General features: G+C 37.2%; 1 protein-coding gene across 7 annotated transcripts in view; it reads left to right on the top strand.

Moving 5' to 3' along the window:
• mtd (mustard) overlaps window positions 1-14823 on the top strand; it is a 2476738-nt gene that overhangs the window by 2231575 nt on the left and 230340 nt on the right. For all 7 annotated transcript variants that reach the window (XM_067759877.1, XM_067759878.1, XM_067759880.1 and 4 more), the window contains one exon: window positions 12506-12627. In XM_067759877.1, the coding sequence (XP_067615978.1) occupies window positions 12506-12627 (122 nt within the window). The remainder of the gene's footprint in view (window positions 1-12505; window positions 12628-14823) is intronic.

The following is a 14823-nucleotide window of genomic DNA, read 5'->3' as shown; positions in this document are numbered from 1 at the left end:
CGTCCACCATGTTAATAAATTGTGGTTATATTGTTTAGCGGGTGTATACTTTTCTTGAATTTGCACAAACTCGTCGCCAAATGTTGAAGGTACCAAAAACGTAATACCAAAATATAATAAATTCGAGTATTTATTGAATTATATTTGAGCAGATAATTTTCACACGTTTATTGAATTCAGATGTCTATCAAGAATTGATCATCAGCTTATTATTAGTATGTATATCAGAACGAATGTAAAAAGGAAATGTCAAAAACAAGAGTTGCCATTAGTATACTAATTTGATTATACATAACACATGCGATCTACTGTTCGTTATTTTTATAGTCTAAGAAAGATTAGCTGAAACGCTACGTTGAAAAGTATTTACAATGCCTTGGTGCACTCTAAGCTCCAATATGGCATCAGCTGCTGGGTAGGTGCATCTTTCACTAAATTACAGCAACTTCTAACTATACAAAAATGCGTCATAAGAAAAATATGTGATTGTAATCGATTACACAGCTCCATGGAGTTATTTAGAGACCTGAAAATACTTCCTGTTAAGCATTTGTACTATTTCAAAAGTCTAAAAATATTTTTTGTTCGGTCTGGTTATTTACATAGCCTACATTCGTATAATTATAACCTGAGGACGAACTCACACGGACTTGTTGTTGTTTCCACTTGTCGTACTACACCTTTCAATAATTTCTTTACTATTGTCCCATATAAGGTTTTCAGTGCTTTACCCGTGTCTATACGTGTCATTAGGAACATACGTGAATGTTAAATCGTTTCTGTTACAACTATCACACAACGATATCAAAAATTTGCTGAACCCCAGCACCTAGTAATTTAAACGCAGTTGTTATTCTTAAATTTAACTTTTAAGCTGTTATTCTTAATCGTCATGGTTTTTTTTGTTTTTTTTTATTATTCACCCTACACACTTTTGTAATTCCATTAATTTAATTTTGAGATGGCATTCAATACTGTTTTTAAAGAATGCATTACTTTTTCTTGCATTATAATGTTATCTGTTAGCTTAATATACTTATTTGTTACGTATATAATTGTTAATTATACTCAGTTGAGCAGAGCTCACAGAGTATATTAAATTTGATTGGAAAACGGTTGGTTGTACAGGTATAAAGGAATCGAGATAGATATAGACTTCCATATATCAAAATCATCAGTATCGAAAAAAAATTCGATTGAGCCATGTCCGTCCGTCCGTCCGTCCGTCCATCCGTTAACACGATAACTTGAGTAAATTTTGAGGTATCTTGATGAAATTTGGTATGTAGGTTCCTGGGCACTCATATCAGATCGCTATTTAAAATGAACGATATCGGACTATAACCACGCCCACTTTTTCGATATCGAAAATTTCGAAAAATCGAAAAAGTGCAATAATTCATTACCGACTACGGATGAAGCGATGTAACTTGGTAGGTGAGTTGAACTTATGACGCAGAATAGAAAATTAGTAAAATTTTGGACAATGGGCGTGGCACCGCCCACTTTTAAAAGAATGTAATTTAGAAGTTTTGCAAGCTGTAATTTGGCAGTCGTTGATGATATCATGATGAAATTTGGAAAGAACGTTACTATTATTACTATATGTATGCTTAATAAAAATTAGCAAAATCGGAGAACGACCACGCCCACTTTTAAAAAAAAAATTTTAAAGTCAAATTTTAAAATAAAAGTTAATATCTTTACAGTATATAAGTAAATTATGTCAACATTCAACCCCAGTAATGATATGGTGTAATAAAATACAAAAATAAAAGAAAATTTCAAAATGGGCGTGGCTCCGCCCTTTTTAATTTAATTTGTCTAGGATAATTTTAATGCCATAAGTCGAACAAAAATTTACCAATCCTTGTGAAATTTGGTAAAGGCTTAGATTCTAGGACAATAACTGTTTTCTGTGAAAAAGGGCGAAATCGGTTGAAGCCGCGCCCCGTTTTTATACACAGTCGACCTTCTGTCCTTCCGCCCGGCCTTTAACACGATAACTTGAGCAAAAATCGATATATCTTTACTAAACTCAGTTAACGTACCTATCTGAACTCACTTTGTATTGGTGTAAAAAATGGCCGAAATCCGACTATGACCACGCCCACTTTTTCGATATCGAAAATTACGAAAAATGAAAAAAAAAATGCCATAATTATATACCAAATACGAAAAAAGGGGATGAAACAGGGTAATTGGTTTGGTCTATTGACGCAAAATATAACTTTAGAATAAAACTTTGTAAAATGGGTGTGACACCTACCATATTAAGTAAAAGAAAATGAAAAAGTTCTGCAGGGCGAAATCAAAAGCACCACCTCTCTCTTTTAAAACCCTCATTAATACCTTTAATATGATAACCATATCGTACAAGCACATTACAGAGTCACCCCTGGTCCACCTTTATAGCGATATCTCGAAAAGGCGTCCACCCATAGAACTAAGGCCCACTCTGTTTTAAAATACTCATTAACACCTTTTGTACCCATATTGTACAAACGCATTCTAGAGTCACCCCTGGTCCACGTTTATGGCGATATCTCGAAAAGGCGTCCACTTATAGAATTAAGACCCACTCCCTTTTAAAATACCCATTATCACCTTTCGTTTGATACCCACATCGTACAAACAAATTCTAGAGTCACCTCTGGTCCACCTTTATGGCGATATGTCGAAAAGGCATCCACCTATAGAACTACGGCCCACGCCCTTTTAAAATACTCATTACCACCTTTCATTTGATACCCATATCGTATAAACAAATTCTAGAGTCACCTCTGGTCCACCTTTGTGGCGATATCGCGAAAAGGCATCCACCTACAGAACTAAGGCCCACGCCCTTTTAAAATACTCATTACCACCTTTCATTTGATACCCATATTGTACAAACGCATTCTAGAGTCACCCCAGGTCCACGTTTATGGTGATATCCCGAAAAGGCGTCCACCCATAGAACTAAGGCCCACTCCCTTTTAAAATACCTATCAACACCTTTCGTTTGATATCCATAATGTACAAATGCATTCTAGAGTCAATCCTGGTCCACCTTTATAACGATATCCCGAAAAGGCGTCCACCTATAGAACTAAGGCCCACTCCCTTTTAAAATACTCATTAACACCTTTTTTTTGATACCCATATAGTACAAACAAATTCTAGAGGTACCCCTGGTCCACCTTTATGGCGATATCTCGAAAGGGCATCCACCTATAGAACTAAGGTTCACTCCATTTTAAAATACTCATTAACAAATTTCATTTGATACCCATATCGTATAAGCAAATTCTAGAGTCCACCTTTATGGCGATATCTCGAAAAGGCGTCCACCCATAGCACTAAGGCCTACTCCCTTTTAAAATACTTATTAACATCTTTCGTTTGATACCCATATCGTACAAACAAATTCTAGAGTCACCCCTGGTCCACCTTTATGGCGATATCCCTAAATGGCGTCCACCTATAGAACTATGGCCCACTCCCTCTTAAAATACTCTTTAATACCTTCCATTTGACACACATGTCATACAAACACATTCCAGGGTTACCCTAGGTTCATTTTACTACATGGTGATTTTCCCTTATTTTATCTCCATAGCTCTCAACTGAGTATGTAATGTTCGGTTACACCCGAACTTAGCCTTCCTTACTTGTTTTGTAGGGAAAATGAACGAATAAATCTATATCTAAATATAAATGTAGATTGACTGAAGCTAACAAATTTGTTTAACGGCGGCACATTACTGAACGTCAAAAAGGAATAACAGCCAAACTCAACAATGAAGTCAAACTTTGGATGTTAAAATAACCTAAGTTTGCACGACAGCCATAGTTCTGAACAATCCCATTTGTGGGGAAGGTGCCACACCCCTTTTTCCCAATTCTACATTTTACTGGAGGTGTTAGGACTTAACATCATATCATTATCCTACCATTACTACATCCATTTGTATGTGAGGTGCCACGCCTCCTTTTTCCAAATTACACATTTTCTTGTTGGTGCTAGGGATTGACCTCATATAAATCCCTACTGAATTTCAATGTTCTGGCATGTATATCTTCGGAGTTACGTAGTACCAAAGATTCTATTAGTATGGGAGGTGCCACGCCCCTTTTATATAACGAAATTTTTATACTCAGCTGAGCAGAGCTCACAGAGTATATTAATTTTGTTCGCATAACGGTACCCCGTAACGGCATAAACTAATCGAGATAGATATAGACTTATATATATCAAAATGATCTGGGCGAAAAATGAAATTCATTTAGCCATGTCCGTCCGTCCGTCCGTCCATACATAAACACGATAACTTGAGTAAATTTTGAGGTATCCTAATGAAATTTGGTATGTCAGTTCCTGGGCATTCATCTCAAATCGCTATTTAAAATGAACGAAGGTGGGTTGACCTTATGACGCAGAATAGAAAATTATTAAAATGTTGGACAATAGGCGTGGCACCGCCCACTTTTAAAAGAAGGTAATTTAAAAGTTTTGCAAGCTTTAATTTGGCAGTCGTTGAAGATGTCATGATGAAATTAGGCAGGAACGTTACTCCTATTACTATATGTGTGCTAAATAAAAGTTGGCAAAATCGGACGACGAATACGCCCACTTTTTAAAAAACAATTTTTTTTAAATCAAATTTTAACAAAAAATCTTATATCTTTACAGTATATAAGTAAATTATGTCAAAATTCAACTCCAGTAATGATATGGTGCAACAAAATACAAAAATAAAAGAAAATTTCAAAATGGGCGTGGCTCCGCCCTTTTTTTTCATTTGTGTAGAATACTTTTAATGATAACTGATAACTGTTTTCTGTGAAAATGGGCGAAATCGGTTGAATCCACGCCCAGTTTTTATACACAGTCGACCGTCTGTCCTTCCGCTCGGCCGTTAACACGATAACTTGAGCAAAAATCGATATATCTTTACTAAACTTAGTTCACGTACTTATCGGAACTTACTTTATCTTGGTATTAAAAATGGGAGAAATCCGACTATGACCCCGCCCACTTTTTCGATATCGAAAATTTCGAAAGATGAACAAAATGCCATAATTCTATACCAAATACGAAAAAAGGGATGAAACATGGTGATTGGATTGGCTTTTTGACGCAAAATATCTTTAGAAAAAACTTTGTAAAATGCGTGTGGCACCTACCATATTAAGTTAAAGAAAATGAAAAAGTTCTGCAGGGCGAAATCAAAAGCCCTCGGAATCATGGCAGGAATACTGTTCGTGGTATTACATATTGTAACGAATTTACTTGCAATTTCCCTTACTTGCAACCTTCTGCTAAGTTCGAATCACTAAACTGTTGAATAAATAACTCCAATATTGAATAATGGAAAAATGGCCTTTATGAAAGTACTTCACAATAACACTTATACTTTGCAACTAGCTTGCTTAATAACCAAACTGACTGATAGCTTAAATGAAACTGTCGCCCTTTTATACTGTCCGACCTCCTCGTTGCATATTTCTAGGCTTTTCTAATTCTAGAACTTGCTAGTTAGTTATAAATTTCTCAGCTACAACTACAGATGTATAATTTTTATAGCTTCTCTCATACCCCATGCGCTTGTATATGTAAGCGACACTTCCACAATCACAATTGCATAGCTTTGGGAGCATTTCAGATAAGATATCTGCATGTGCTTGTGCGTTGCTTCTCCGACGCCTGCACGCGTATGTATAGACATAATGATTGAATTCTTGATGTGAATTCACGTCACTGCTTAGCATCGGCCTAGAGATGGCAGTACCCCTTAGTGCCGCCAACATTCGCAACACTGCCCTCCACCTAAGTCTGATCATCCCGATCAGACAAATCTCTCGATCTAAACGTGTCCAGCCTTTCCAAATGGACCACTTTCATTTTGGTTCGTGGTTTACCAAGGGTTTGTATGCTGTAAACTACATCGTTGATCCGTTTTCCAACTTTGTATGGGCCTTCCCAATTGCACTGTAATTTCGGGGACAAACCTTTTTTGCGTTGTGGGTTGTATAACAGCACCAAATCTCCTTCCTGAAAACCTTCCGAATTAAGTGCTTTATCGTATCTGGCTTTCATCTTGTCACTCATAATCTTTGTTCGATGCCTTATCAGATCATGTATTTCTCTTAGCTCTTCTTCCAAATCACCAGTGGATTTCTTGACATTTCTCTCCGCATTGGCATCTATCCCAAAGTTCAAATCAGCTGGCAATCTAAGGTCATTGCCAAAAATTACTTTTGCAGGGGTTTGGCCCGTTTTCGCATGCACTGCTGATCGGTTAGCCATCAAGAACTCCCACTCTTGTGTACTTGGTACTTGTCTACTACTTTCCTTAAGTGCTCCTCCAATGTTCTATTGAATCGTTCTACCATACCATCGGATTGAGGATGCAATGCAGTTTTCCGTGTTTTTCGAATGCCCAATGATTTACACATTTCCTGGAACACAGCTGATTCCTGCCTTGGTCAGAATGTAACTCCATTGGTACACCATACCTTGCAACCCAATTGTTTATAAACACACTGTTTCCGCTTCTTGATTTGGGATTGGGTATACCTCTGGCCATTTGCTGAAATAATCCATAACTACCAGTACATATTTGTTTCCGCCGTTGCTAGTAGGAAACGGACCGGCGACATCCATAGCGATCTTTTCATCCTCTTTCTGGGATCCTCTTTCTGGGAACAACTATCAGCTTATTTTTTCTTTGACCATCCTCACTCTCCCATACACGATGCAAGCAACCGGATATCAATTCTAAACTGTTCCACTGTGCCAAAATATGACTTCGCAATGGGATTCTCTGCTGACATCTCCTCTCTGCTTTGTCTTTCATTTCGTTCGAGCCCTTGCATAACATGTGACAGATCTGTATCTTTTAGCTGACACTTTCTTAGGTGTTCCTTGTCCCATTCATCCGTACACGTTATAGTCATTATCCCGACATCTATAATGTTTTCTTTAGCCTCGAACAGTGCTTGCATTCCAAACTACATGGTCTTCGTGACATTGCATTGGCATTTCCATGGGTACTACCTTTTCGATGCTCAAAGGAAAAGTCTTTCCTTTGTAGTCGCTCGATCCACCGTGCTGCGTGATCTGTCCTGACACGGAATCGCTGTCCGTAGAAGTATTTGTGAAAATGATTAATGCACTCTACCAATGCCAAGCGTAACGCAGTAGTTCCTCTCTGGTTTTCCAATGGAACGGCTGTAATATGCAACTACCTTCTCCTGTCCATCGACCAGTTGTGATAAAACGCCTCCTATAGCATATCCACTCGCATCTGTGTCTAGAATAAATGTTACTCCTCGAATCAGATATGCTAACATTGGGGCAGTGCCCAACCGCTCCTTCAATGTTTGAAAAGCCACTTCTTGCTCCTTCTTCCATTCAAAAGCTTTTTTTTTCTTGTAAGCTCATGGAGTCTATGGGCTACGCTGGAAAAATTTGGTACAAATCGGCGGTAATATGTGCACAGCCCAAGGAAACTTCTCAATTCATGTAGGTTCTGTGGTCTTGGCCAATCCTTTACAGCCTCTATCTCTTCGTTTGCAGTGCAGATGCCCTCTGTCGTTACCTTGTGACCCAAATAATTTACTTCCTTTTTAAACAGCGCACACTTTTTGGGACTTAACTTCAGACCAGCGCCAGATATTCTCTGGAAACCTTCCTCCAAGTTCTTAAGATGTTCATTAAAGTTCTTGCCCAATACGATGAAGTCGTCCAGTTACACCAAGCATGTTTTCCAATGTAGACCTTTCAGTACCTGGTCCATGAGTCTCTCAAAAGTAGCTGGTGCATTACAAAGTCCAAAAGGCATCACTGTAAATTGCCAAAGACCATCACCGACACTGAAGGCTGTTTTCTCTTTATCTTCCTCCTTCACCTCAACTTGCCAGTAGCCGCTTTTCAAGTCCAGTGTGGAAAATTATTTCGTACCAGATAGCGAGTCCAGAGTGTCGTCAATTCTTGGCAATGGGTAGCTATCCTTTTTCGTAACGTCATTTAACTTCCGGTAGTTCACGAAAAACCTCACTTTTCCATCCTTCTTCTTTTTCAAGTACTACCGGTGAGCTCCATGGACAAGCTGATGGTTCGATGACGCCGCTGTCGCTCATTTCTTGTACGATTTGACTACACTACGAGGAGCTTGACGTATCGGCCTCGCGTCTCCAGTGTCAATTTGATGTTTCACAACATTGGTGCAGCCTGGTGTGGAACCATCCTGGTCAAATATGATCGCGTACTTTAGGAGCAGTTGTTTTGCCTTACTCTGATAGGCTTCCTCTAGCCCCTGCGTCAATGCCGTGATGTCATTTGAAAGATCAGTATTACTAGATGAAACGTGTTCCTGGAGCTGTTCACAGTTAATAACTACTTCAGCCTCTTGGCATCTTCCCAAAATAGCTCCTTTGGTCAAATTGAATGGTGACTTGAACTCATTGAATACTCTTACTGGAATACGTCCATCTTGTTTTGTCATAGCCAGGGTTTTTCCTACAACTATGTTCAGTGCTGATTTGTTTGCTGCTTGGACAATCCACAATTTGTTTGTCCCACAATCTCCATCAACCTTTGCCCAGATGACTGCTTCGGATTTTGGTGGTATTTCTCTTCCATCAGCACTCGTTTACTGCTGTAGCCTCTCTCGTAGCCGAAATTAAGTGGCACATCCATTTTCTTATATCGCATCGTCTTGCTTTGCATATCGATCTTGATGCATTGGTTGATTAAGAGGCCCACTCCTTTATGATTTCATCAACAATATCTGCCACTATAAAATTGTGTAGTACCGTGACGTTCCCAATTGCTACTTCACATTCTACTTCTTCAATTACCTGGGTTCCTCTCCCGTGGCTGTACGTAATCTTGCTCCAAGTAACGGTCTTATCTTTTTGTTGACTAAATCCGCTCGAATGATGGAATGAGATGCACCCGTATCTACAGTCAGTAAACGTTCCTTTCAATCCACATGTCCCCCAACAGTAAGATTGCTCGATCTTCTTCCAATCTGCGAGATAGAGATTATGGGGCATTCTATTGCGGGAGCCAGCTGTCGCCCCTTGCGGCTGACTCGATTTAGTTTAACGATTGAGTGGTCTTGGAGATTTGCTCATCTCCTTCTGCTCTGCGTTTGCGACCACCCACATTGTTGGAATTGTTAGGGTTGGTGTTGCAATAACGCGCAATATGCCCTGGCTTTTCACACTTAAAGCATTTGACTGCATCATTATTCTTCTGCTGCGTACCCTTCAAACCCTTTTTAACTAACTCATCTGCTTTTTCATTCCCATCTATTCCCATATACCCTGGGACCAAATATCTATGTATGCTTCTCCCTGTCCCGATTCTCTCCAGAGACTGCTTACAATCTAACACACTTTTAGATGCTGTGCTATACGAGATTGTTGCCTCAACTGCTGCTTGACTGTCAATATAAATGTTAACACGGTTGCAGATTAAGCTATTCTCTTCCAATGTTTCTACTGCTTTGGTTACGGCTAATATTTCCGCTTGGAAAACGCTACGGTAATCTAGCATCCTGTAGGATCTCTTTATTTCCGTATCAGCGCAGTATACCGCAGACACTACTCCTTCCACTGCTTTGGAACCATTTGTGTACAATAATTTCCAAACAATATTAATTCTTTTTAACACAAAATTGAGTTCACATTTTCATTTTATTCTCAACTGCGCAACTTTGTTTTTTGATAGTATAACTGTCTAGGCCAGAATCGCGGTTACATGAACTGTAGTGGAATGCACTAATTTATAACGATTCGATTTGTCGAGATTTTAATTAACGATTTTGTCGCTTGCCTGATCGATTGTACTATTCACTAACTTAGTTTTAACGACTCGAAATACATGACATTTAAATCTCGTTTTAATAGTAGAAAGGCACAGCTTAACGAAACCTTAAAAATGCGAAAAGTACAAAAGGAATGCCAGAAATTAATAAATTCCGCATACTAACTGCGTTTAAAGTCATTATTGTGCAAGTTTTTACATATTTTAACAAAATGTAAGTAAAAACGGCATTAATATCTTTTTTCTCTGTTGATATCGCAGTTATTCTTGTACCCCTTAATTGACCATCAAGTTGAGAAATAATACCATGAGCCAAGTCGGGTTAGTCTGTACAGCTTTCGAAACTCCGTTGCATTCAAGTGGAATGGGTTATTTACTTCTCTAGGAAGGTGTCTGTCCACTGGCGATGGACTTAGTAATTCTTTATCTTGTGGAAAAAAGGAAGGCCAAGTACTCAAATGTCATTTAATTTATAAAGCAGCTTTCCGTGTTTGAAAGTATTTAATTAAAGTTCCAATTTTCTGTTTTAACTAAAATTGGCAGAAATATTAATTTCGTGGTTTTTAACGCAGCCAATTTACCTGCCATTTATTTAACAACACAGCTGATGGTCGATAAACAAATATCGATACAAAATAGTTACTGAATAATGAAATCGTTATAGTTATTGATTCGCAAACAAAGCGATGACAACTGTGGTTAAAAAGTTAGTGAATTTCGTTACTGGTAATGATTTGCGGTTGCATAATACTCCGATAACAAGTTTACCGGTAACGTCGGGAATAAGGCTTTGTTGAGTTTTTCATTGGAGTGTGGTTTGACGTGGCGGTTCGCAAGCCAGCGCGCAACCCGCTCAGCGGGGATGACAATATTATGTTCATGCTTATATAGCGAGCCACTTGATCCAAGACAGACGCCCGCTTTCAGCCGCACCTCGTGGTGGACAGGCGCAGACAAGTTTTTCCTATTTATTGTTATAAATCCACTTGGGAAATGAAATACCATTGATATAAAGCTCTCTTTTGCAAAGATATAGCTTATTTTATTCGTCCACGACCCTTTTAAAAATCTTTTATATAAAAGTGGGCGTGGTCCTTAACCGATTTCGTTAATTTTTCTTCAAAGAATTCCTTATAGTAAAGGCAACCTCTCTACCGAACTTTGTTACGATAGGTTTAACGGTTTTTGGTTTATGATTAATAATATTTGTAAAATTGATTTTATCAAAAGTGGGCGGTGCCACGCCCATTTAAAAATTTTATTTTTTATTTTTTACTAAATAATCAGGTTTTTTGTGTTTTCCAAAATGTTATATATATAAAAAGTGGGCGTGGTTATCATCCGATTTCGCTCATTTTCAATACCAATCTACTCTGGGTTCAGATAACCTCTTGTACCAAATTTGGTGAAGATATCTCAATATTTAATCAAGTTATCGTGTTAGCGGGCATACGGACGGACATGGTTCAATAAATTTTTTTTAGATACTGATGGTTTTTATAGATGGAAGTCTATATCTAACTTGATTCCTTTATACCTGTACAACCAACCGTTATCCAATCAAATTATAATACTCTGTGTACAAGTACAGCTGGGTATAAAAATGCAAGTTTACATTGGACCTTTTAATTGATTGGCAGCTTCACAAGATGACGTGCAATTTAAAAAAAAAAACTTACTCCTCAAATTTGTATATAAAAATGGCTTATTAAAAGAAAGCACTATAAAACTGCATTATATTCAATTTGCTCACATATTGTGCTAGTCCAGAATGGTAATTTTTAAGTTTATTTTACCGCAGAAAACAAAACTTTGGCTACCAAATTTTTGGCAGTCAAAAATGCATTGCTTTTATCTTTCGGTATGGTGAATTCACAATCAAATTCAAAATAATTTCAAATAAATATTATTATTACTTACTAAGCCAAACAGGATGAATTCACCATTTTAAATTTTTTAAACAAATTACAAATTCCCAGCCATAAATATATTAAAGTTTGGCTAGATATATAACCCAAACCACTGCTCGCCCTGCCATCGGAATTGACACGACTCAAAATAGAAATTAAACTTTTATGATTGTCGCAAACTGCGACAACACAAAATTTTTTCAATTCACTCTACCTTTTTAGCTAATTTTATTGCTCAGGAAAGGCATGCGCGATCCACCTGAAAACTAGCATATCCCTTTTGTTTGTGAGGATATCACTTTTCCAACAAAAAGGACCACCTCGCGCTGCGTATTGGAGCAATTGTAGAATCACTTACATATGTTGATAGGTGATGAGTTTGATAACTCGGCGGTAGCTGTTATAATCTTAAGTTAGACTAAGGCGTGCAATTAAGTCACCTATATCTTTTATTACGTGTTATTATGCTATAGGTTAATTTATCTGAATGCTTAATTTCTGGTAACCGCGTAAACTTTATATACGTTTATAAGAAATCGGTTTGTTAACGCCGTTATAAAGAAGTTGCACGTTTAGATAAATACCAATGTAAGTCCGTGATATATTCAAATTGTTTTCATTTTTTGTAATAAGCTTATTAAACGCATTAAACTGAGACTTACATTTATGTTTTTTTTATCTTAAGTTATCTTTGCTTACCTCTAAACTTTTGATTTTTGAATAAGTCATACTTGCTGATTAAATATATGTATCCCTTTCTATTCACGCATTAAAGGTGTTGCCTATGAGTACAGATGATTACCGCAAGACATCGCTATTTGCAACCGGTTCCTTTGATGTGGATTTTCCCATACCAGATCTAATTGGAAAAACAGAAATTCTTACAGAAGACCATCGGTAAGTAGCAAAGCCATTTAACGAATTACATATATCTTCTTGCAATTTATATTATCAGTTGTTCACTTTTTATATTTCAAACATTTTCTTTTTGTGTATCTGAAGATTGCTTTATTAAAAGTTTACTGCGGCAACTTGACACAGCAATCAGCGCTGGCAAAAGACTTGGGTACGTACCCACCCTGAAATTAGTGAAATATTGTCAAATAATCGGAAAAAATACAATAAAAACTCCGTTACATTATTACTTGTCGACTGATTACTGATAATACCTAATATGTAGGATAACATAATCCCTCATGCCTACCACTTTTATCTCCGATACAAAATACCCACCGAGATTTTACGCATTTCGCCGGCCCTTTCAGCAATAACCACATGATCGGCAACAGACTGCAGCATCACCCCCATAGTCACCAACACTATCAGTTCATTTAAAACTCAATTTAGAGGGTAAACATTTTTAACCAAGAAAACGCTCCGTTGAGCCAATATAAACTGTTTTGAAGTGTGCAATTGGGCCAAATTTCTTTTTAATTTTTCTGTTGCATAGAGAGCTGCTTCGGCTGTTTTTGGTAATAAGAATGTTAATGTGATGTTGTACGAGTAAGACGTATTTTTGCTGTGCTTCCGAGTTTTTCACATTAAACGTGTCGTTTGAACATAAAAGTTGCCACCGGCGTCATAAAAAATAGCGCGTGTGAAATAGTGTCATTTTTTCTTTCACCATTGGACCTTAATTTCTATATATTTTACCCACTAACCATGTCATCAAACCGAAGTAATCCAAAACGCAAAGCTGTATCACCGCCAACAACACCACTAACAACCTCATCTACTGTGACCAAAACGGGAACTTCAATTGAAGGGCAGAGAATTTCAATGATACAAGAGCTGACTGCGGTAATTAAGAGTTCTGAGGAAAGAGTGATGCAAAAAATAGGGGAGTTAGCCGGTGAAATTGCCAACATAAGACTTTATGTAACTGCGATAGAGTCAAGAGTAACTGCGGTTGAGAACTCTTGCACCGAGGTTAATACTCTACGAAATGAATTAGCAAGTATGCGAGCGCAAGTTGCAGAGCTACAAAGCAGCGCAGTCGCCACGGACATAGTCATAAACGGTATCCCTCTAACAGCGAACGAAAATCTGCCTGACATATTCGCCAAACTATGTAATGCAGTGCAGCACAAACCACCCCAGCTGCGCGATGCGTTCAGAGCAGTGGTGCCAGGTGATGCAAAAAAAGAAGCTAGATTGGCAAAAAAAAGGTTAGAAAAGGCTAAATTTAGAAACAGCTAAAAAAAGGCCAGAAATTTTTTGGTTAATTCATTAAATTTTTTTTATATTTTACTCATTTGTAAATAAAAACTTATAAACATAACTTCAGCATAACTTCCTGTTTCAAAACATATCAGGCACATTTTCTTTGACTAGCACATGGAATTACTTTAAATGATTGCATATGTGTATATATATAAAAAATATTACAAACTAATTATTTATATAAAATATTCCCCATCTGAAGAATCAGAAGAGCTTATGTCTGGGTATAAAGTTTCGCTATTTACCATAGATATGAGATCATAGGTAATTTCAAAGTCATTACAACATTTAGATAAGCGTTTTAACGAGCATCTAATATTAAGCAGCGCATTAAGCATTTTAATTTTTAGTTTGTTAATTAATTTAGTTTTCAGAATTTTCATGCCACTAAAACTCTTTCAACCTCCGCGTTACTGAGTGGTAATACTAAAAAACTAAATATGAATTCGACAAGTTCTAAAAAAGGAGGTTCGTTTAATGCATTTTTATGTTATCGGACTTCCGACCAAAATTCCATGGCGGAGTGTACATTTTTTCCATTGTATAATTATAAGTTTTCGCCACTGCAGCTCTATTAATGCTATTTGACTTGAAGAATAACTATACTTCTCTTTTTCAAAGTAAGAAAATACATCTGGCTTTGAAATTTTCAACGAATTTTCAGCAGAAAAAGAATTAATCTTTTGTAGAGAACTCATATTATTAGGTATTAGGTGTTCACAGGAACTATTGAAATTATTTTATTTTAGAAATTTTTAAAAATACATTCGGAATAAAAAAGGCTAGAAAAAATTCACGAAGCTAAACACAAAATTTCGAGGCTAAAGGCAAAAAAAAAAGGCTAAATCTAGCTTGGAAAAGGCTAACCTG

The sequence above is a fragment of the Eurosta solidaginis genome, chromosome 1 (assembly GCF_040869045.1).
Source record: "Eurosta solidaginis isolate ZX-2024a chromosome 1, ASM4086904v1, whole genome shotgun sequence".
Lineage (NCBI taxonomy): Eukaryota > Metazoa > Arthropoda > Insecta > Diptera > Tephritidae > Eurosta > Eurosta solidaginis.
This window is presented reverse-complemented; position numbering and strand designations above follow the sequence as displayed.